General features: G+C 41.8%; 1 protein-coding gene across 3 annotated transcripts in view; it reads right to left on the reverse strand.

Moving 5' to 3' along the window:
* The window catches only part of LOC124645143 (tyrosine-protein phosphatase corkscrew-like), a 44,668-nt gene extending 19,994 nt beyond the window's left edge, over positions 1-24,674 (reverse strand). Inside the window, exons 1-5 of one of the 3 annotated variants that reach the window (XM_047184896.1) lie at positions 24,472-24,666; positions 18,694-18,945; positions 4,102-4,264; positions 1,944-2,099; positions 72-243 (exon numbers count right to left, since the gene is read on the reverse strand). In XM_047184896.1, the coding sequence (XP_047040852.1) occupies positions 72-243; positions 1,944-2,099; positions 4,102-4,264; positions 18,694-18,839 (637 nt within the window). In that variant the 5' untranslated portion in view covers positions 18,840-18,945; positions 24,472-24,666. Of the gene's footprint in view, positions 1-71; positions 244-1,943; positions 2,100-4,101; positions 4,265-18,693; positions 18,946-24,471 lie in introns of all 3 variants that reach the window. The other 2 variants (XM_047184894.1, XM_047184895.1) reach the window with 2 other exon arrangements.

Below are 24,674 nucleotides of genomic sequence, written 5' to 3' on the forward strand. Positions count from 1 at the left end.
CCCAGATCCATTGTAGTATGAACTGTGTATATATCCATGGATATGTTGTGAAACTTTGACTTTGAACTTACAAGGTATAACGTTTCGATATCTGTTCTTGTTAGAATTTTCTGGTTTAATGCCTTCGAAGTTGGTGAACACGTGTCTGTCGTCCAACATCTTGAGCGACTGGAACTCGCCGTCGAAGCCGATGCTGGCGTCCAGCTGCTGGCAGTCGTCCGTCTCCTGCAGGTGCACTGGATCCTGGAAAGGTTTATTAAAACCGTGATAAGTTTCATTGGGGGAATAAATCAATAAGCGTATTCATGACAGATTACTCCTTTTGTCCTCGTTAACATAAAGTAGGTTCCGCTCACGTATTCAGCAATTTAGTACACATAATGCAGTGTGCCTTCATTTTTATTAATTATTATAAAGTGGTGATTAATGCTCAATCCTTCTCCGTGCGAGAGGAGGCCTGTGCCCAGCAGTGGGACGATAAAAAGGCTGTAACTAACTATTATAAAGTCCACCATTTTGTAACAAAAACTGGAAAACCGCTCAACCGATTTTGTGCAAACTTCACATAAATCGTCTACTAAAATAATCCGAACAAAGCCTAAACATAACTAAACCAGGTTTGGATAGGTGAAATCGTTTTTAACCTTCCTTCTTTCTTTTTTAAGCTTCCTTTGGCCAAGGTCGAATATAATGTTTTTTTTTTCTTTTTATGAACATTGTTTGTTTTGTCCCTTATTTATTTATTTGTTGTTTCTTGCGTCATTTGTGTGCTGAAATAAATGGATTTTCTTTCTTTCTATCATATCTTTGTATTTTATTGCGACCCCATCTTAAAATAAAAGAAATTAAATGAAAGAAGGAAAAATTAAGGAGCTCCTTCAAAAGGCATGAAATAAAATAAAATTATAAATTAAAAAAAAACCTCGACCCAGAAAAGTACGCAATAATTATGACAAAAGTTTAAAAACGCTAAACCCTATAAAAAACAAAAAATAACTTTCAACACTACGTAAGTATCAACTAAAGCATGTCAGACTAAACTAAATTTTGACGTGTCGGGGGACCGCTTTTTACCTTAAAAAATACTTACATAAATCAAATGATACGTCTACCTATAGTTCGGCCATTCAGAGAATGCGTTCCTGACACGTCGCGATTGAACTGACGACGTAACTTTGCAATGGCGTTGCAGTTACGATAAAAATATTTTTGCTGGTTGTTTACCGTTTTAACAATTGAGGAGCATTAAAACAACATTATTATATCAATAATCAATGAATGTAGTTACGTCGTCAGTTCAATCGCGACGTGTCAGGAACGCATTCTCTGAATGGCCGAACTATAATTACAACATTCGTATAAAAAAAACACGTATCTAAACATAATTATATACAATGTTATAAGTTGTATATATGATGTAGTAGTATGTAATTACTTCTAACGTTAGGCTAATAAATTAGAGCGGTCCCCCGACACGACACTACAAAATTTAGTTTAGTCTGTGGCCGTGTGTGTGTATGTGGCCGTGCACGTGCTCGCTTCATGACTCTACGCTAAGCACGGCGTGTTTAATTCAACCAGTCTCCGGCACAACAATAAGCTCTCAGTCACAAACGACACTATAATTACATTCGAAGTGTAAGCGACAACAATGCGCCTTATGACAATATTCCACCTTGCTTCATCTCATCAAGCAGTAAAGTACGTACCGAATTACACTGAATACTAGGAAAGGACTTTTCTATGAATCATTTGCTTAAGTATCTGGCTTTCCGCAACGAAGGTGCAGCCGTCGGCACTGTACAGGCACGATAGACGATGTATCATGCTCCTCATCAACCTGGCCTCTTCACAGCCGGTCAGTCTCTCGGTAACTCAATTAACACTTTTTCGACTCACTACTGAACACATGAACACTTGAACGAAAGTGAGAGTGCGAGTACCTGGCGGGGGCGGCGGCGCGCACGCACGCCGCTCACGGGCTGCAGCAAGCGCAGCGCGTCGCCCGAGCTGTCGGTCAGCGGGAAGGCGCGGCAGTGCTCGATCAGCCCCACGAGGTCATCGAACTGCTCGCCGCTGCCCACCTCGTACTTGTCGTGCTGATTACCAAAACCAACGTTACAAATTAAAAAATAAGAATACAGTTCAAAGCAAACAAAGATCTATTTGCAGTCCGGGAAGTCAAATCACCATTCCATCAAGATCAATCTTTGATAAATTGGTTTTTATTTGACAAGGAAGCCGAACGTCTCGTCAATTCTATTACTAGACAAGAACCAGAAGACAACAATCAACAATGCTAATACACAGCCACGATAGATCGCGGCTGTTCGTACTAAGGAGATCAGCCCACTGTGCGGCACATCATGATAGTGCACAAGCATTTGCGTATATTGTGTCTACAGCCGTGCACTCTCTATTACTTCACTCTCATACCCCGACGAGACGGCAACCCGACACGACCGGAGAGAGACCGCGCGGCCCGGGCATCGAACGCACTGTCGCGCCGTCAGACTACTAGAGCACAGGCGGAGGTCGACTCACGCGCCGCTCACGTACTTAGTGAAATGTTAATTACTCATTGATATTACGCCGCAGATAAGTGCATTGCGCACTCGATTTGTGCTGGAAACCATTTCAACAATATCACATTGCAGAATATGCTTTACGATCGGAATTAAGTTGTTTGCTTAGAACGTTAGTTTTAGTTGTGATAATTAATTTAAAGATAGCTATCCAGCTATTCCGATCGTAGCTGAAACTTAGTTAAGTACTTCAGAACTTAGGATATGACACCTAATTGCATTTTACTAAATTATACCAGACTAATTAATCAACTGATGTTTGTGATCCTCTCTGTCGCTCAGGCTGTTAGGACACCTGATGTCACTTTAACTTAACCCATGGATTTCTATTACAATAGAACGGTGTACCTTTATTTGCCATTACTGCAAATATATACCTTATACTGTCATGTTAGAGTTTGTTTTCATCTGAAATATGACAAAGTAGTAACCCGGTCCACATGAGATGGAGAATAGTTATTGTTTTGCACGCACCTTCGGAAACATAATGTTTACTTAGGTAGGTACTGTAGAGTACTTTACTATACTTTTTAGTCTACAGGTTTTATTTATTATATTTTTATCCTTCCTGGACAAAGATTTAAACATTGTTCTATGTGAAAAGAATAGCATTAGGTTTTGATACTAAGCTTGTCACTTCTTTTCCATCAGTCAATAAACAGAAGTTTTAAGTTATTTTAATGTTTTAAATTGAAATATCCCGAGATCCCGGTCCCTAACGCGCCACGCGCTACATTGCTCTCAATCTGTTCATAAGAGTTAGAACAACCCTAATTGTAGAGCTTTCAGCAAATGACTGTAACGAGGAATCTAGGGATTGCGAGTTGTATTTCCCGGCGGCACAATATTACCATAAGATGTACTAGGTAAACGCTGAGACGTGATCGGCATTTGTGGTACGTGTTCGTTTCTACATTATATGAGTACTGCGGCGGAATAGTAATGAAGTTACAAGGAAACACCGTCGTTTGCGATCCTTCGGTCTGCACTACGTGACTATTGGCACTCTTCACGACGAACTTGATGTCATGCAATACTTTATGAGCGTATTAACATCTGGACCACTCTCATAAGGCGTATAATAAATAATGATTAAAAGGCATAACAGGGAGGAAGGGAAGATAGTTGAGATACCACAAGGAGGGTAGGTAGCTCAGGCGCCTTCTTGTAGGAGCGGTCTCTCACCGGTCGTGTCGGGTTGCCGTCTCGTCGGGCTATGAGAGTGAAGGAATAGAGAGTGCACGGCTGTAGACACAATATGCGCAAATGCTTGTGCATTGTCATGATGTGCCGCACAGTGGGCTGATCTCTTTAGTACGAACAGCCGCGATCTGGACACCGTTATCGTGTCCGTGTATTAGCATTGTTGTCTTCTGGTTCTTGTCTGGTGCTACCTGGGATGTTACTGTTCGTAATTATACTTATGTAAGCTCTCCGTGGGAAACCTGGTTTTAGCGTAAGATTTCCCACGGAGGAAGTGTGTATTCTAGGGTGGAACAAAGCTGTGGTCACTCACGTGCTTCCTGATCATGACGTGTGTGACGTGACCGCGCACGCGCACCGTCAGCACGAACTCACCGGGGTGCGCCTGCGACTCGCGCACCAGGAACGACCCATTCTTCCCCTTCTCCATAATGAGGTGTTCCGCTTCTTTAGCTGACATTACACCATGAAACCATCTGCAACACCATACAATACTACTATTATAGCCCGGTCAAAATAGACATTTGAAATAACAAAAATTCCCGGAAAGCTGGATTTTGGTGGAGAGCTTGGGTTTATCATTATAAATAAAATATTTAAAGTCCCCATCGATCCCATGTGTGCGTCAAAAGTTATTCGAGGTTAAATGTCAAAATTTTTGGTTTTTTGTTTTTTTTTTCTTGGAAGATTGAAAGTTGTATATCTTAAAATTTCCTACAAAATGGCATTAACAGTTTTCTCCTAAATGATACCATTCCTGAGATATCGCGATTCAAAGAGTCACACTACACATGATATGCACATATAAGCAACGTATAAATGAGGGCTTTTTTTTAACGACGTCAAAAATCATCAAATGACCCCTCCTGCTGTGGGTTAGCAGCGCACTAACGTAGATTTGAGCAATTTAGCTGGCCAAAAGTATTTTTTTTTTAAATAAAGGTTATCATCAAATTGTGGGTAAAATGGAAAGAGGAATACCCCAGCAATAAGAATTTACCACATCTACCTACCAAACATGCGATATGCGCTTGCACCAGGAGTTGGAACTTGACCTTAGTGCAAATTTTACGTTATACGTTTTTAGAGATCTCGGTAGACGGTATTAAAGAAAAATTATTTTTGTGCTATCTAATTGATATTAAGCAACTTTTATGATGGATTCGAGTTGTGTAGGTAACAGTTATTATATTTTAATATATTTTAAGTGTGATCACTTAATTTTTTATAGTATTATTTCAATTTTAAAAGAGGGTGTGTAAGCAAAATATTTTTTTAGTAATTTTCTTGTTTAAACACAATTTTGTTATATTATCGCGTTCGACCGCGTAACATTTTTTTTAGTTTTAGATATTTGACATATTAAACTAGCTTACGACATATTTTTTGGCTGCGGATAGCTGCGGATGTCCGACTTACAGGCTTTTTAAAATTTGAAGCTCATACAAAAATAAAATACTTTTTTCTTTAAAATGTCACAAAGTGCATTTTTTTTTGTTTTGAGTACCTCTGGCGTAAAAATAGTGACCCAACGTTATATTTACAATAAAATACAATAGCAAGATCTGACTAATTTGGAAGAAAAACTAAATTACCTAGGAAACTAACTTTTGACCTATTAGGGTGACACACCTGATAATACAAGCTGTTGATCTGCATCCGTGCCATAGTCAAGGAGGTTAAAATTAAATACGTAAATAATCGATTTGAATTACGGTAGGTGGGAAAAAGCTAATATGCGCTGCTTTTTTTGATGTTGTAATTTCATGGTATTTCAGAATTTAGCCCACGGTTAAACACAAATCATAACAGAATTGCCCCGCGGCCACAGTGTGTGCGTGATGGCAGCTATGTGTGCGTAGACAGAGAAAACTAATGTCTACGTGTGTGCGTGAGTGTCGATGTGTGAGTGTCTTATCTACGACATGACAGCGCGAGCGCGCGAGCGAGCGAGACCGAGTGATACGCGATAGCAATCATTTTACCTAAAGTTTCGAAAATCACCTTCATTATTGTCATTAACTTCGTTTTACTTTACTTACTAATTTTTGAGCATAAATTTAACACAGATATCTTATTAACTACAGTAATAAGCAATACTAGTGCGCGAAAGAAAGTTCACTAACATGTTAACAGCTGATTGATAAAATGTTCGTTTTGCTTTATCTTTCAGCATAAAGTTTTCGCAGTGATTTAGTTTTTATTTTTGAATTAAATTGGTTAATAATTAGAAATTTTGCTTCCTTCTTAACGGTCTTAGGACCTTGGAACACGGAAATCTTATTAATGACGTAATACTAGTGCGCTAAAGGAAAGTTCACTGACCTGTTAACAGCTGATTGATAACATTTTCGGTTTGCTTTAACATTCAGCGTAAAGATTTCGTAGTAATTTTGTTTTTACTTTTCGATTAAATTGGTGAAAGATGTGTTAGTTAAGTGTAGGCACGAGGTGATTCTTTCGGCTCGTAGGTATTATTGGCGTGGTTAAGAAATCAACTTATTTACACTAATAAAATTGATTAAGCTGACTACGTATTTACAAAATGTACAAATAAATAAATTACCTAGTTTAGTTACCCGGAGGTACTGTTCAAAGCTGTCACCTTCACACTCTTGGCACAATCGAGCACGACGAAGTAGCTGGTTGTCCTTCAGCTAACATAACACTATCACATTCGTTTTTAATGTGTCGAAAGCACTAAGTTAACGGTCCTAGCACATAAGTCTGTCACATGACCAGCATGACCCTCCGTGATGAGGGTTCCCGGTCGGTAAACATTTCCCGGAACATAGGTAGGTATGTACGGCTGTCATTGCACATCCTTGGCAGTCGTAACGGGTAGTCAGAAGCCAGTAAGTCTGACACCAGTCTAACCAAGGGGTATCGGGTTGCCCGGGTAACTGGGTTGAGGAGGTCAGATAGGCAGTCGCTTCTTGTAAAGCACTGGTACTCAGCTGAATCCGGTTAGACTGGAAGCCGACCCCAACATGATTGGGAAAAGGCTCGGAGGATGGATGGCTGTTAGTACACTGTTGTCACTGATCGCATACAGGCGGACCATCGCCACCAACTCGTGTTCGTGTAGTTTTCCGTCATCTCGCACTTTGTACCTACACGTCGCGGAATTCAAAGCGCACGTACGCAGCAGCGGCGGCGACATCAAACACACTGCTTGCCGTCGGCGCTTGTTTGTTCCGGCTTCAAGGGCACGCGGGGAGCGGCGAGGCGAGTGTGTGGGAGTACTCGCACTGTGATTGGGTGAATTTGGGTAGGCTGGATGATCTACGATTTTTATTGAACGATCGTTGCGTATGCTTTGTGCATGTATCGTTTGCGTTTGTGTGAGTGCGCAGCGCGGTAGTAAGGCTAGTAACACACGCGCCGAATTAAAGTACGGCTGGGTTACACTGACGGATATACGTAAATAAGAAAAAAACATGAAAAAATTACCTACCCATTTTTTCGTTGATTTGGGTCGAGAATCATTAGCATATTTACGTCCTTGACTATGGCACGGATGCAAATCAACAGCTTGTATAAGCAGTTTTAAACAAAGATTTGCATATTTTAAAATAGCTACGAAAGTAAGAAACTGAAACTGTAAAAAAAATCCTTAAAACTAATGAGAATTGGTTAAGCAGAACATTTGAACGCCCGACAAGTGTTGGAAATCGACCGGGGCGGCCATCTAAATCACTTAAAGATTGTAGTGAGAGGACTAAACGAAGGAAAACTAAAGAAATACGAAACTGAAGAAATGTGACCAACAAAAAAAAAAACATCAAAACAAGATTATTTTGCCCTGAAACAATAAAATATGCTACTACCAGCTGAATCAAACACAGAGTCTGATATATCAGAGGCAGAAAGTGAGGAATAAAAAAATATTAATTTTTTTTTTACTACATTACATATTATTTTGAAATAGATATAATAAAAAATATCATAACTACTTTTAAAATGAAAATATATGATACTCTACATTAAAAAAAAAAATATTTACGGTTTTTTTCAATAAAACATGCTTATTATCAAAATACAATGCTTAAATAAAATAAATAATAAAATAATGATAAAATAAAGATAGAAAAAACGAAATACATTGTAAAATATTTTTGGCCGCCTAAATTGGTCAAATCTACGTATGTGCAGCGGTGAGGGAGTGTCAGACTCTTTCTGACTAAAAACCGTCGTGTTCCGTCGTAGGTTTTTTATGTACCAGGGCCGCGGTAGCTCTTTCGAACAATCCCGCAGCCCCGGCAGGCCTTGGGCCTGTTGGGCCCCGCTGGTTTTGCTGACATCTCTTTGAGGAGCGCGTGGAACAACGCGCGCCACCGACACCGGTCTGTTGTCTAAAATAGACATGAGCGATGAGCCACCCGAACTCACCGCCCACAGACCCACGCCTAGGGTGGCCGGGAGTCGTCTCGCGACACCCGGCGCCCGTGGTGTCTACCTGGTCCAGTGCGGCGGCCGTTATGAGAGGTGCGAACTCTCTGATGTTCTGCCGCCTCCTTCTCGAGCATGACTGCTTCGCCGAAGGAGGCGACGGCATCCCATTCCCTCTCGCCCCGGACCATGGCCTGAACCAGGGCCGGACGCGAGAGGTCGCCGCCGCCTAAAGCCTCGACGAGTACCCGGCGGTGCCCTTCCCACGCAGGGCACTCCTGGACTGTGTGGTCTACCGTGTTCTCGGGGCTGTCCGCACAGTGTCGACACCCGGGCGCCTCCTCACGACCGATTCGATGCAGGTACCTCCCGAAACAACCGTGTCCGGTGAGGACCTGCGTCATGCGGTACGCGAGGGTGCCGTGACTATGGTGGCGTGCCCTGTATATACGAGGGCTGCCTTTTAAATTGTGTCGTTTGAAATAAGTAAAGGCAATCTAATAGGTTAATACCATTTATTGTTTTTCAAAGATTTTTTTCGTTCGTATCGTTTTTCAAAGAACCCTAAGTTTTGATCTCATGATGTTCTCACAAAATATAGTTTATAAGTTGTACCTATTTCTAAGACAGTCGTTATTGTTCTCATAAGTTTAAGAGTTATTTATTGCAACAAGTTTAGTTTTACTTTAATTTTAATAAGTAGTGTTTTTGTTAGGGTTCCGTACCCAAAGGGTGAAACGGGACCCTATTGTTTTCGCTCCTCTGTCCGTCCGTCCGTCCGTCTGTCTGTCACCAGGCTGTATCTCATTAACCGTGATAGTTAGAGTGTTGAAATTTTCACAGGTGATGTATTTCTGTTGCCGCTTTAACAACAAATACTGAAAACTAGCATATAATACATATTTCGGGGAGCTCCCATCCAAACAAACGTGATTTTTTGCTCATTTTTGCTCAATATCCATAAATATATATAGAATATTAGTTTGGATGGTACGGAACCCTACGTGCGCGAGTCCGACTCGCACTTGGCCGGTTTTTTTTGTATAATTTTCTAGTTTAAATTCTATCATTATTTAGCGTATGTTGGTTAACTTAGAATTGACTGTGTAAGTCCTAGTAATAACAAAAATTGTACTCTAAGCTTTATCTACACAGAAGCTGTTTAACCCCTTTAATAAATAAATAAAGAATTCTCCGCGATATTTAATGCACTTTTTCATGCATTAAAACCAGTTCTTGAAACATTTATTCCATTCTGAAGTGGGGGTAGTCAAAATGGCGGATTTGTATGAGTCAACAGCCTTTTCAGGTGTGCTGAATCGTTGACCACGAAGACTTTGCTCAATTTTGGGGAATGTAAAAAAATCGTTAAGCCCACGGATCTATGTCACATTATGTTACATGTTGGTCTGCGAGAATTAACTGCCGCATAGCCTCGATATTATTTGCAGCTCCTATGAAACGTCACACTATTTGCACGGTTTCAAAAAGTTGGTCTCATGGAGAAGAGCCGGCAAGAAACTCCATAGTCACTCTTTTAAAAAGTAATATTTTCACAAACAATCTATTACATAACAATAGTAAGCTAACAAAATTACACAATGTAACTGAAAGTTAAACTGTACACTCCTAACTAGTAACTTTATCTCTGTTTTACACATGATGTTGTAAACTAGGGCACGCCACCATAGTGGCGGTAAGTCCCCTCTTTGAGGAGCGGCTCGGGTGGAGTCATGGCGCCCTCACGTACCGCGTGACGCAGTCCTCACCTGATACGTTTGTTTCGGGAGGTACCTGTATCGAATCGTTCGTGAGCACGCGCCCTGATGTCACCACTGTGCGGACAGGCCCACGGTGGACCACACAGTCCAGGTGTGCGTGGGAAGAGCACCTTTGGGTCTTCGTCCAGGCTTTAGGCGGCGGCGACCTCTCGCGTCCGGCCCTGGTTCAGGCCATGGTCCGGGGCGAGAGGGAATGGGATGCCGTCGCCTCCTTCTGCGAACCAGTCATGCTCGAGCAGGAGGAGGCGGAACGACAAAGAGTTTGCACCTCTCATCCCGGCCGCCGCGCTGAACCAGGTAGACACCAAGGGCGCCGGGTGTCGCGAGATGACTCCCGGCCACCGTAGGCGTGTTTCTGTGGGCGGTGAGTTAGGGTGGCTCAGCAGGGCCAAGGCCTGCTGGGGCTGCGGGATTGTTCGAAACAGCTACCGCGGCCCTGGTACATAAAAGGCTTTCGACGAAACACGACGGTTTTTAGTCAGTAAGAGTCTGACAATCAAAGCCCTCGTATATACGTTGCTTATATGTGCATATCAAGTGTAGTGTGACTCTTTGAATCGCGATATCTCAGGAATGGAAGCATTTAGGAGAAAACTGTTGATGCCATTTTTGTAGAAAATTTTAAGATCTACAACTTTGGTCTGATGTTCTTTTTTGATAAAACTTACCGTTTTCAAAAAAAAAAAAACAAAAAAACCTAGACTTTAACATTTAACCTCGAATAACTTTTGACGCACACATGGGATCGATGGGGACTTTTAATATTTTATTTATAACTAGCTTCTGCCCGCGACTTCGTACGCGGATCCTGTACCTTATGCCAGCGACTACGGGGTCAGCAAAATCAAAGATCTGAATAGTCTGATATTGAATTTTAAGGGCCCGTTGACTTGAAAACAACGGAATATGCATAACCATTAGAAACGTTCCATATATTTAATTTTTGTAGTTTAACGGCAAAAGCACAGCAGACTAAACAAAACGCTGAGAACTGAACCGCAATAGACGTGACCATAGGGATAAAAGTAGTGATTCTAATTAGTCCGAATTTAAGTTGTGTGTGGCAAAAATATTACACGTATTATTACGTAAAAAAACATTAAATAGATGAAAAAGTCGTCGTGACTTAGTGGAAGTCGTGGTGGTTTAGTGGGTAGAGAACCAATCTCTCAAGTATGAGCGTGTGTCTTTGATTCCAGGGCTGGCAAGTACCTGCCAATGCAACATTTCTAAGTTCGTATGTACTTTCTTTACGTATATTTTGGATACCAAAGACCGTTATTTGGAGGGGAAGTTAAACTGTAGGTTCCGGCTGACATTGAACATTCTCGGCAGTCGTTATGGGTAGTCAGAAGCCAGTAAGTTTGACCAGTTTTACCAAGGGGTGTTGGATTGAGCAGGTAGCAGTAGGCTTGGCTTGGCCGTCCAGAGTGGAGTCGCTAGAGCAGGGTTAGTAGCCCTGCTTGGAGGGTAGGTGCCTCATGGTAAGCACAGGGAGCGCGTAATCTGCGTTTAAAGTCCGCCGAGGTATCCTCGCCCTTCAGCCGCTCATGTCCCTGTTGCCCTCTTGTTGCTAATCACTGACCGATTCCCGGGGGCCCAGTGAGTGAGGTGGCGAGTCTCCACCTGCCATTTTTACATGTATCTTATACATTGTCAATTGTCATCCACTAACATCCCATTACAAAAGCCCAAGTAGTTTTCCGCCATAGTTAGCAATAGTTTAGCACAGAACCGGGGATTGTCTTTTTTTTAACGACGTCCACAGGGAATTGTCCTTGGGTTCATTTCTATAGTGTATAAAGGGATAATCGTCTGTTTTGTGTCACCATTTCATTAAAGTTGTCCCAAAAGGGCTTCAGCGTGTTGGCTTCGGCCCCACGTTTGCCTCCCAAAAATTCGGAACTCTGTAGTCCCGATGTCTGGTGAGACATACAAAATAATAATGGGATATAACGTAACAAAGTCGGAGAGTGGGGGCTCGTGACGCCACATCTAGGTATGTAAAATTTGTACTAAGCAGTGACTTAAGACATAAATTCAAGCGTGTTGTATCTTCGTTATTATTTGTTTGTGAGAGAGAGAAGAGAAAAATACGTGTCCATTATTTTAGGGTAATCTAAAAGACGGACTAATTACTTTTTTTGATTCACCATACCTATTTCATAACATTCATTTCTATACATTTCAAGTGTAGTATTGCTCTTGAAGTTCCACATCAGGTGCTCCAGATCTTCGATGTTTATACGTCAATAGAGAGTGCTTATCAGATTGAACCACTTTTGCTAGAACATCATATCTTCATATGCTATAGTCTAGCTGGGCTCCTGGAGTTCCACATCAGGTGTTTTACATCTTCAATTTTTATAAGTCAACAGAGAGAGCTTATCAGATTGGACAACTTTTGCTAAAACGTCATACCTCTATATGCTATAGTCTAGCTGGGCCCCTGGAGTTCCACATCAGGTGTTTTAGATCTTCAATTTGTATAAGTCAATAGAAAGTGTTTATCAAATTCAACAACTTTTGTTAAAACGTCATACCTGTATATGGTACAGAGAAGCTGGGCTCTTGGGGTTCCACATCAGGTGTTCCAGATCTTCAAATTTATTATCTTAGCTGAAAATGCTCATCACATGAAACAATTTTTGCCATGGCACCATTTTTGTATCTCTTATAGTTTTGTTGGTCTGTTGGAGTTCTGCATCAGGTCTTCAAGTTTCGAAGATAAATTATAGCCTATATGTAGACCAGGCTTAATACTGATACAACAAAGAAAAAATCATTGAAATCCGTTCAGTAGTTCCGAAGATTAGCGTGTACAAACAAACAGACATACGGACATACAGACAGATTTTTTTTTTTGGATTTGTGCTCCATTACTGTTTCTAAACTCCACCCAATTATTATTTTTTTAATATATTCAATGTACAGACACAGTTTTTTTACAGATTTATTATATGTATAGATGATGAATGAAGCTCTTCACCAAAATTCAGCTTTCCCCGATTTTTTGTTATTTGACCACTACTTTTATGTCTATTTTGACCGGGCTATTATGTATAAGTATTTTATGCGTACCTATCTCAATATAAATGTTTTTAAGTAAATATCCAAACATAGTTAAGGAAGCGAAGCTGCGTCACCTAGACATCACAATGACAATTAGTTTATGGTCGATCAAGCTCGTCAGTCAAGCTCACGTGGGCAGGCCCCCGAGCTGGTCTCGTCAGTCAAGCTCACGTGGGCAGGCCCCCGAGCTGGTCTCGTCAGTCAAGCTCACGTGGGCAGGCCCCCGAGCTGGTCTCGTCAGTCAAGCTCACGTGGGCAGGCCCCCGAGCTGGTCTCGTTAGTCAAGCTCACGTGGGCAGGCCCTCGAGCTGGTCTCGTCAGTCAAGCTCACGTGGGCAGGCCCTCGAGCTGGTCTCGTCAGTCAAGCTCACGTGGGCAGGCCCTCGAGCTGGACTCGTCAGTCGAAAGCGACAACAAAGACACGCAAAATCGATTACGTGCTATGAATAATAATTGCCTTGAAGACGCTTTACTACTCACTCAACGAATATTGTAAAGATAAGCTCTTTCTAGTTAGCTAGTCATTATTTTGTAAAGTAGCTTCGCGAAGTTAGCACCGGCCGTTAGGCGAATACGTGGAGTGTGGAGGGATGTAAAATTTTGGGAACAACAAAGTACGTACACTCTTCACGATTTGGCATAAAAGTATAGCATAATGCTGACTTGCTACTCCGATACTGCGCCTATCGCCTGATGTTCTTGTACTGCCACAGAAAACCAGGAAACGGAAGTAAAAGAGGCATCTTTGACGTGATAGCTCCAAGTGTGAGAGTCCCGTACGCTGCAAACTGAACACTAGTCCACGACAGTTTGCTCGGGTTCATCAATCGGTATGGAAATTAATGGTAGTACGCATATTACAAAGATCAGGTATTTAGCCGGTACAGACCGACTGAAAACTTTGATTGAATTTACGATTTTCTTTAAAAAAAAACAACCAACGGGCCAACTGCCAGCCGACGGTTCAGACCGTAGTGTGCGACCGACTATGTACATACTTTACATGAGTTACTAATTATTGAATTTAAACAATCAGACAACATAAAGCCAACGTGCGTAAATCGTAATCGTAAATGACATCTGCTGGTTTCCTTCAATGAACTGAAACTAATCGGAAGTTAACTCTTCATACACGTAGGTATAAAAACTTGGAATTAAAGCACGGTTCAATTCAATTAAAAAACCTCATCGAGTATCAGAGTGCTAACGTTTATTACCCGCTGCAGTACTTACGACGTTACGGCGCTGCGCCGGCGCACAATCACTGTCCCGACATCGTTCACTGTAATTATCATAAAAGTACTTGATGCACATGCGGGTATTTTATACTGGACGCTCGCAAGGTGACGCTTATAAGATACTAATTCCCTCATGATATTAAGTAGAATTATTATGTTTGTGTTTGGCAAGGATCAAGAAAAAAATTATAGTAAGTATGAAAGAGGAAAGTATTCTAAAGTTAAAATCATTTCATCGAAACTAAGCTAATTCTTACATCATTTTGATGAATAATGTAATCTTATGTTGTTATTAGGAGTGTATTATTTTATAGGCAAAATGTAATGAATAGTTATCCTGAAAAAAATAAATAATTGATAAGCACTTTTTATAACGCGTGTAGTGGTATGGCTATAGCTGGGCTTCAAAAAACAAGCGGTGATGAACAAACTTAACAGCAACGCAGCCGTCTTTCACGATTAGCTATTATTGATTTTTAATTTCGTATTTATAATATTAGACACTGAAAACACAAAATATTATTTATCCACTTCCGAGCGGCCATCTGCGTTTATCTAAAAAATAATATAATCATCACTACATAGGTAGTATAAAGTATAGTTATAGGAACGAAGAGACAACTATTGCAAAATATAGAGAATAGGAGAGGAAAAATGATGGGACACCTTACGTCACGACGATTTTATCAAAAACATCGTGGAAAGGAAGGTCGAAGGAAAGAGAGGAATCGGTCGTCCAAGGTACAGCTACATGAAGCAAATTAAAGGTAAAGGTCAACGTTGTGACGTATAAGGAAGTTCGGGAGTTGGCGCTAGATAGGCGTAAATATGTAGAAGGAGCTGCACCGACAAGAGCTGGGCTCTTAAATTAATGATGATGACATAGTATAAAACAAACTAGCTTTCTCTGTCCCTATATCCCTACACATGCTTAAATCTTTAAAACTACGCAATCAATTTTCATGCGGTTTTTCATTTTTATCAGCTATCTGAGTTGTTTCAAGAGGAAGCTTTATGTTTAATTTTAGAGGTTTCCGAAGTGAAGCAAGGGCGGGCCACCAGTTAATGTGTAAAGAATGTCCTTAGTTTTGATAATAAAAGAACTGGCCGTTATTTCCAATAGATGTACTGGGATTCTATTATAAATTCGTTTACAAAGCCACACAAATGAACTGTGCACTTTATGTGTAGAGCAAGGAAACCACGGGGGCATACTTGTTTAGTGAGTTACAGAAATGTGAGACCTGCTGCGCCAACCACAAATGACTTGTTTAGAACTAATGCAAAAGTTTGTATGAGTAGATGCATCAGATGTATGGTTGGATGTTTGATACCCTTTCACGATAGAATGCCTGAGCCCTCACTTCCAGCCACGGCTTGGCACGAGCTCGGAACTCCAGTGAAGCCAGAGCTCGCATACAAACCTACACTAACAATCATTAAACGTAATAGCAGTACATCATTTACCGGCCCATTGACGTAAGTGATCACCTATAAGTAATTTTTTATGTGAAAATTATTTAAATGCCTCTGATGTCGACCGACACCTTGAAAACTAATGAGTTTAAACCTAATAAAGAGTGGTTTGAACAATGCGTGATAAACAGGAGAAGCTCAGTGGCATAATGCAGCAAGCGACGCGTTACATGGAACTTTATGACTTGGCAGGTGCCTGTGGACACACTACAGCGCTATTCATATTTTTTTTGATCACAACTGATTACCATGGCAAGTTGGAGCTCGGCGGACATTTTGCGGCTCGTAGACTTTGTGAGAGCTATTTGGCGATACCTACTGAAGTACAACTTATGTATCTATCAAAGGTGTTCACCCTTTCGCTTTGAAAGAGCCATTGTTTTTCGACTCGAGTAATAACAGACTAGTGATAACCCAAATATATGATTACACAAATACACAATTCACATCCTCTACTAAACTCTAGGGCGTGTGGGACATCACCAATCAACTATAGATCTGTAGGTACCGTGTGCGTGGAACGAAACTGAATATAACCTAGCTAAATACTGTTTATGAATGGTTTGTTGACAAAAGCAGTCAGGGCTTTGCGGGTACAAAGCCGTGACTGCTTTTTTTGGAGGTAAACAATGGAAATCCGTGCAGTACCGACTCGCGAAACATTTACTTCAGTCCTTGCTGCACTCCAAATATGGGCCAGTTTACGGATTCAAAGTTAATTAACTTAAATGTAATATTTTGCAAATATTGCATAATACCTCTAAACTAATGAATAAAAACCGGCCAAGAGCATGTACGGAGTACGCTAAGTGTAGGGTTCTTAAGGTTCCTGAGTATAGCCCACACCTACCTATCCCATCACCTCAGAAGAAACTGTAACAGCACAACAGTGACATCTCTCGGGAAATTAGGTTACTAATGCGTAAAATCAAGATTATTACTAGATTAGTTATGTATGTGGCACAGTCTAAAAATATGTGGTATTTTTTTTTTTTTTGACGTGACAAAGTCTAAAAACTCGATATTACGAAAAAGTTGACGTCATTACCGCAAGCGAGAGCGCGGCACGAACGAGAGGGAGGCATGATCTCTCTTAACCGAGAATAGCCAAAAGTGCTGTTTTTTTTAATCAGTGTATCTCTTATAGTTTTAAGCGCCAAATAAATATGTTACTTTCGTAGGAATTGATAGGGTCGTTATCGTCGTCATCGCGTAACATCTAACCCTAACAGGGTAATGTATACCCAGCATGAGATGCATCTGTATAGATTTTGCAATAAATAAATAAAAAAATAATAAAAACATCTCTGTGCCCACCGTCGAGAAGTGGTCCTCAGTGCTAATTCTCCTATACTTAGGCATTGCAATCTTGTAAGCTGTTAATGTTAAGGTGTAAACAGTTGTTGGTTAACCTCAAATAAATAAATTGCAGCGACTTAGAAGATACATATATGTAAATGTGTTTTTTTTATATTTCGTAAAATATTATATAGTCATTGCTCCAGAGAAGAGGAGTAAAAAGCTGTAAATATACAAGATGTGTCGTTCACAATCATAGTGACGTCTGTTGACAACGTCGACGGAGCTAAAGAGACTCAAAGAGTAGGTATGGGGAGTCTTGAATAGAAACCAAGTTCGGGCGGTGTGATCTTGTAAAATGTGTCTGTTCCACCTAATCCATTGTAAACATTGTTATTATTGAAGTACTAAAACGATTACAGAATGTAAAAAACTACTGCGGTACTATTGCATATCCTGACGAGATGCAAGTGTATTGAATCAACACATTAAAACCATCACTCATACTCCGTTATACCTACGTATGTACGTACGTAAGGAAATTCATTGAATTTTATTCATTCCATGTAAGTAGTGTTCTTTGTGTGAAATGGCTGTAATTTAAAAAATATTAGATATTTTCATCTCATCTTGGCTCTAAATTAATGATTTAGCGTGTACCTAATCATAGGTACTTTTTTATTTTTTATTGTTATTGACGTTAGCTTGTAAGGAATTATTACACTTGTATTACCTACTCTAGTTTTGTTACTTTGTTATGTAAAGGTGGACCTAAACAATTGTTGGCTAACCTGGATAAATATATCTATTCAATGGCAATCGACATAAAAAAAAATGAGGGGCGGTCTGCTGGGCATCATGGGTTGAGTTTTCTTAATTAATTATATTTGTATGTTTATACATATATATTTGTAGTTGTACGTGGAGGGCTTGCTCATCAGAGTCATGATCATCATCATCATTGTTGCCTCTGGTTAGACTGTAAACCAGCCCCATAGTTATACGTACCACTAACTATGCAAAAACTTCAATTGCTCTTAGAATGACAACAGCACAGACATGATAATTATTTTCTTCTAAGGCTTGTCAGTTTAGTTTTAGGTTTACTTTAGTTAGAATAAGCAGCAGATCCAAAAGCATTTCTCAATTGAAAAAAAAAAAACAATCTATGTTGTAGATGACGCTGGGTCCAACCGGCCCCGCCGCGCATACAACGCTTGTGCGGCTGGCTGGACCACTCGCTGACTAAGAGGATGTCGTCATGACTGTCTTATACCTTTTTCGGACCTGTCTTTTGTCAAAACAAGTATCTGTTCACCAGCTACTTGACTTTTTGGATTGACTAATTTGTATAAATAAATGTTATAGGTATATAATAATTCACTTATTATTCTGAATGTAAATAAACATAATAAACAGGCAGGTAAACTTAATTTATACAATCAAATGCTCACAAATAAGAGTAAATAGGTACATATAAATTAGTCTAAAAATATAACTATGGGGAAAAGTCGTCGCATATGCGAAATAAATGCCAAAAAAAACGCAAGCGAAATAAACAATTGCCAAAATCAATAAGGAATACCTTATACTACGACTTACTGCTTACCAGCAACTAGGAAGTAATATGCACAAATACCTACTCACTTTTTGAGCATGAAGGCCTTGCTGAGCTCGTTGAGCACGGTGGAGACGATGGCGCCGGCGGCGGGCACCGCCAGCACCGAGGCGTCCATGCAGGCGGACAGCGCGGCGGGCGCCAGCACCCCCAGGCGGCGGCTCTCGCGGGACATGCTCGACACGTCGCTGTCTCGTAGTGCACGCGCGACACCGCTCAGCGCGCCGCTCCGCAGCCGAGTGAGCAGGCAGCGCTCGCGACGCAGGGGGGCTTTACCGCGCCTTCATGTCATTGCACATTCAATAAGGAGGGAGAGGGGGGAGGGTGACACAAATATCGGATTTACTGGGTTTTTAACTCAGTTATTAGAATACATTCCTCTTGTCTAAGTTCAAAGTAAATAAATAAAAAACCAGCTTGCAAAAAAATGCGGGAAGTGAGAAGATTGAATGGCTATGCATCACAGTGATTCATAGCATAGCTATGCCTATACGTACATAATAAGTTTTACAACGCAAAGACAATACTATGGCGATCTGATTTATTATGCAATTAGTAGACCTTATTTAGCAAAATAACCCACTACATGCTTCATAAATAAACAAGACCGCCAACGCAACAAATACACCAGCTTCTTTCAACCCTTATTGCCTAGACCAGTGGTTCTTAACCTTTTTGTCATGAGGGACCACTTCACCAAAAGTTATCATGCCACGGACCACCTCATTGATTTACCTAAATTGAGGGTTCTTTGATAAAGTATAGAAGCACACTTTATCTCATTAACTTTATCACTCATTTCTTTGTTATTTAGCAAAAAAACTAAAAGTTACAGATTTTAATTTAATGAGATTTTTGTGACTGCATTCTCTTTACTATCTTCAGAATTCTTCTCTATTCTTTTGTAGGTAAGCAAATGTAAAGAAAGACAAACATATGGTTATGTAGTTTTCAAATGCGCGAGCGAAGCGAGCGCGAATTTTTTTCTGACTTAAATAATCATTACGTAAAATGTAGCCCAAACGTACTTAACTTTTTCTTTCTTGACAAATGCAAGAATACAAATACAGAATATAAATAGCATGCAGCTTCTGAATACGCGAGCGAAGCAAGCGCGAAATTTTTTTAAAGACTCAAAATTAAAATTACGTAGAATGTAGCCTAAACATACATTTTTTTCTGTTGGACAAGTAAGATGGATATGAATGGGAAGGGGGGATGGTCCGGACCCCGAAACTTAACTTATATACGTCCATGCGAAAACCCCTGCTCACATAGATAAGTCGATAAAAATTAGTTACAGATTTTAATTTAATGAGATTTTTGTGTCTGCATTCTCTTTACTAATTTCATAACTGTTCTCTATTCTTTTGTAGGTAAGCAAATGTAAAGAAAGATATATAGATGCTTATGCAGTTTCCAATGCGCGAGCGAAGCGAGCGCGAATTTTTTTCAGACTCAAACATTACGTAAAATGTAGCCCAAACGTACTTAACTTTTTGTTTGTTGACAAATGCAAGAACAAGGGCATATAGTTTCTGAATACGCGAGCGAAGCGAGCGCGAAAGTAGATTTTTTTTTAAGAATCAAAATTAAAATTACGTAAAATGTAGCCCAAACATACATTTTTTACAGTTGGACAAGTATATAATATGATATGAATGGGAAGGGGGGTGGTCCGGACCCCGAAACTTAACTTATTTACGTCCATGCGTCCAAAACCTCTGCTTAAATAGAGAAGTCGGTAAAAATAAAGTTAGATAACGTATAGCAATGACGCGAAGCTAAGCTTCGCGGACCATTTGGAATGTCTCCAGGGACCACCAGTGGTCCGCGGACCACCGGTTAAGAACCACTGGCCTAGACAGTACCTGCTTACATTATTGCGAACCACGAAACCCGTGGCGCATTCTAAACGCTTACTCAATATACTTAGGCACCATATTGATCCTGATGCATGTACATATGGAAAGCAGAAGACGAATGGGTGAGCTACCTGCCTCAGACCACTACGCTGTAATGACAAGCATAATAATGACGGCATCCCATTCCCTCTCGCCCCGGACCATGGCCTGGATCAGGGTGGACGGGAGAGGTCGCCGCCGCCTAAAGCCTCGACGAGGACCCGGCGGTGCCCTTCCCATGCGGGGCACACCTGGACTGTGTGGTCCACCGTGTCCTCGGGAAGTGGAGGGCAATTGATATATCATCAAACATATCCTCCACTTCATCGTCTGAATGTGTCGAATAAGTCCCTAGCTGATAACGTTATGGAGGTGTCTAGTGTGTCGAACAGGGTAGCGTACCTTATCATAAAGCTCACTGACAGGTGTAGCCTCAAGGTAGTGCAAGTGTACGCACCGAATTCGACACATTCAGACGATGAAGTGGAGGATATGTTTGATGATATATCAAGGGCCCTCCACTTCCCGAGGACACGGTGGACCACACAGTCCAGGTGTGCCCCGCATGGGAAGGGCACCACCGGGTCCTCGTCGAGGCTTTAGGCGGCGGCGACCTCTCCTGTCCACCCTGATCCAGGCCATGGTCCGGGGCGAGAGGGAATGGGATGCCGTCGCCTCCTTCTGCGAAGCAGTCATACTCGAGAAGGAGGAGGCGGAATGCCAGAGAGTTCGCACCTCTCATCCCGGCCGCCATGCTGGACCAGGACACCACGGGCGCCGGGTGTCGCGAGATGACGCCCGGCTACCGTAGGCGTGGGCGGTGAGTTCGGGTGGCTCATCGTCCCTCTGTCTTCTTAGACGACAGACCCGTGTCGATGGCGCGCGTTGTTCCACGTGCTCTTCAAAGAGATGTCAGCAACCCCAGCGGGGCCCAGTAGGGCCAGGGCCTGCCAGGGTTGCGGGTTGTTCGAAAGAGATATGATTTTTAACGTCGCTAAAAAAAAAGGGTCCTCCACTTCATTACAAAGACCCATTACACCGTTGTCATGGGGGACTTTAACGCTAAAGTGGGAGTACAGATTTGCGGCGAATCGGCAGTAGGATCCCATGGATTTGGAAGCAGGAATCATAGGAGGCAAATGCTCGTCAACTTTTTGATGAACTCCATTTTCAAGAGCAGCCCCAAAGGAAGTGGACGTGGCAAAGCCCCGACACTATGACTAAAAATGAGATTTATTTCATCATGACGAACAAGAAGCACATAGTCAGAGACGTCGCCGTAATCAATAGGTTTAATACCGATAGCGATCACCGGCTTGTCCGAGGCTCTCTGAATATCTACTTCAAGGCCGAACGTTTCCGTCTGATGAAGGCCAGGCTCCGACCAACACTGCTCCAAACCATGACAGGATCTAAAACGTTCCAGTCAAATTTGGAGAATCGATTTGCCGCCGTGGAAACCACAACAGACGTTAACCAGAATATGTGGTTCGGATCCTCAGGGAGAAAGGTTCGAGATTCTGTAACATGCAGCGTAAGGTCAAGAAATCAAAGCTTTCGGAAGAGACATTAAGGCTTTTGAAGAAACGACGTGAAAACCCGCCTGTCACTTCGTCAGCTAAGCGGGCTCTAAACCAAGAGATCAACAAGCACGTACGACGCGACCTCCGGTGCTCCAATACTCTTGACATTGAAAGAGCAATTGAGCTGAATCGGGGCTCAAAGGTGTTCGTACAATCTCTTGGAAGAAGCCACTTGACGAAGCTGACCACAACAAGTGGAGAAGTCGTTTCTTCGGTGCCGGCAGTCCTTTCGGAAGTGGAAAATTTCTATGGCCGGTTATACGCATCACGTGCATCTCGACCTGATCCCGGAAATGAGGATTCTAGAGCCACATTAACACGCCATTTCACCGAAGACCTGCCAGAAGTCAGCAGTGGCGAAATCGAGATCGCTCTGAGACAGCTCAAAAATGGAAAAGCCCCTGGCGAGGATGGCATTACAACAGAGCTATTAAAAGCAGGAGGTAAGCCCGTACTGGGGGAGCTCCAGAAGCTTTTTAATGCCGTCCTGTTTGAAGGGAGAACTCCGGAGGCGTGGAGTAGGAGTGTTGTCGTCCTGTTCTTCAAAAAGGGAGACAAAACCCAGCTTAAGATCTATCGACCCATTTCCCTCCTAAGCCACGTATATAAGCTGTTCTCAAGAGTGATCACGAACCGACTTGCGCGAAGACTCGACGAATTCCAACCACCGGAGCAGGCTAGGTTTCGGAGCGGATACGGCACCATAGACCACATCCACACAGTGCGGCAGATTATACAGAAGACCGAAGAGTATAATCAGCCCCTGTGTCTAGCATTTGTGGACTATGAGAAGGCCATTGACTCGGTTGAAATCTGATCTCTTCTGGAGTCCCTGCAGCGTTTTCAAGTAGATTGGCGATACATCCAAGTGATGAGATGTCTCTACGAAGCCGCTACAATGTCCGTCCAAGTACAGAATCGGCAAACAAGGCCCATACCGTTGCATCGAGAAGTGAGACGGGGATGTTATTTCCACGAAACTGTTCACTGATGCAATGGAGGATATGTTCAAGACGCTGAACTGGAAAGGATGCGGCATCAACATCAATGGCGTACACATCTCTCACTTGCAATTTGCTGACGATATCGTCATCATGGCGGAAACGCTGCAGGACCTACAACAGATGCTGAACGACCTGGCTGAATCTTCTCTACGCATCGGCCTACAGATGAACTTGGACAAAGCCAAGGTCATGTTCAATGAACATGTTCTGCCGAAACCGATTGCGATACATGGGTTGGGGCTGCATTTGGGAAGCTACGTCGAGTCCTAACATCGGCAATCCCACAGTGCCTAAAGACAAAAGTCTTCAATCAGTGCGTCCTACCTGTCATGACTTACGGACCCGAAACGTGGACACTGACGGTACGACTGGTCCACAAGTTTAAAATCGCTCAGCGGGCATAAAAACAATAAACCCGAATTCTAAACTGTTGCGTACGTGACTGCCTGCTTCACAGATGTAACTGAACTCTCAACTAAGAACCTAATCACAGTTACAGGAAATAATGTATTTCTTAATTCCATAAAATTCCCCCTTACCGATCTCAGATAGCAGGAAAATCCCAAGCTCCTGAGCTGCAGCCTGCCTACTAGCTCATGTCTCATAAAATGAACCTACTTTATGTGAAAAGAACCACGTATCAAAAGTTAGTTTAATTCCGAAGGTCTAGAATTGTTTCATTATGCAACGGCGGCGTGAGCACCGGCGGTGCCTCGATCTTCACGGTCACGTTTATAGGATTACGAACAAGTACTTATTCGTAATTAGTATGGTTGCAAATATGTAATAGTTAAACATTAGTTGGGCTACTACAACGTCTGCTATATCCCTAAGCTTTTAATCCCACCAGCCGATTTGTTGGCGGCCCAGTTCCGGCCCGGTTTTGGCGTTCATGGTATTTTATAAATTTAATAAATTGATGTATTCATTAACATAGTCACATAATTTTTCAGCTCCACTCCAATAAATTGAAATTTCATCTAAGATAGCTGAAGTAGTTAAAGCGAGGGGAGTAAGGTCCATCTCGAATACGAGGGCATTCGATTACAGGCAGTAATCTGGATTGGCGGTTAAGGAATACATTGTTCGAAGACCTGTACTCAAAGTCTGAAATCGCCAATACCACACATTACTATAATAGTTACTACGTGGTTACGTAATACGCCCAGAGCACACATGGTGATTAACGCTCATTCTTTTCTCTGTATCAGAATAAGCCTGTGTTTTTTAGTGGGACAATCAAAAGGTTCATGATAATGATTAGATAATTAAGAGGTAGTTATTAAAACCATTAAATAGATGAAGTAGGTACCTACCACTACTATTCGTTGTTATATAGTTCACGAGGCGTACACTGGCAATAAATCACTGGGCAGCGGTGGCGCTTGCACTATTACGACTGGGTTATAACAAGTTTGGGATTGTCTGAGTGGTACAACAATTCGTGAAGATGATATTGATTGCGAGTGAGGTGCCTGGAGAGGCGCGCGGGCGCAAGAGGACGTCAGCACGCGCGCTG

The sequence above is a fragment of the Helicoverpa zea genome, chromosome 31 (genome assembly GCF_022581195.2).
Source record: "Helicoverpa zea isolate HzStark_Cry1AcR chromosome 31, ilHelZeax1.1, whole genome shotgun sequence".
Lineage (NCBI taxonomy): Eukaryota > Metazoa > Arthropoda > Insecta > Lepidoptera > Noctuidae > Helicoverpa > Helicoverpa zea.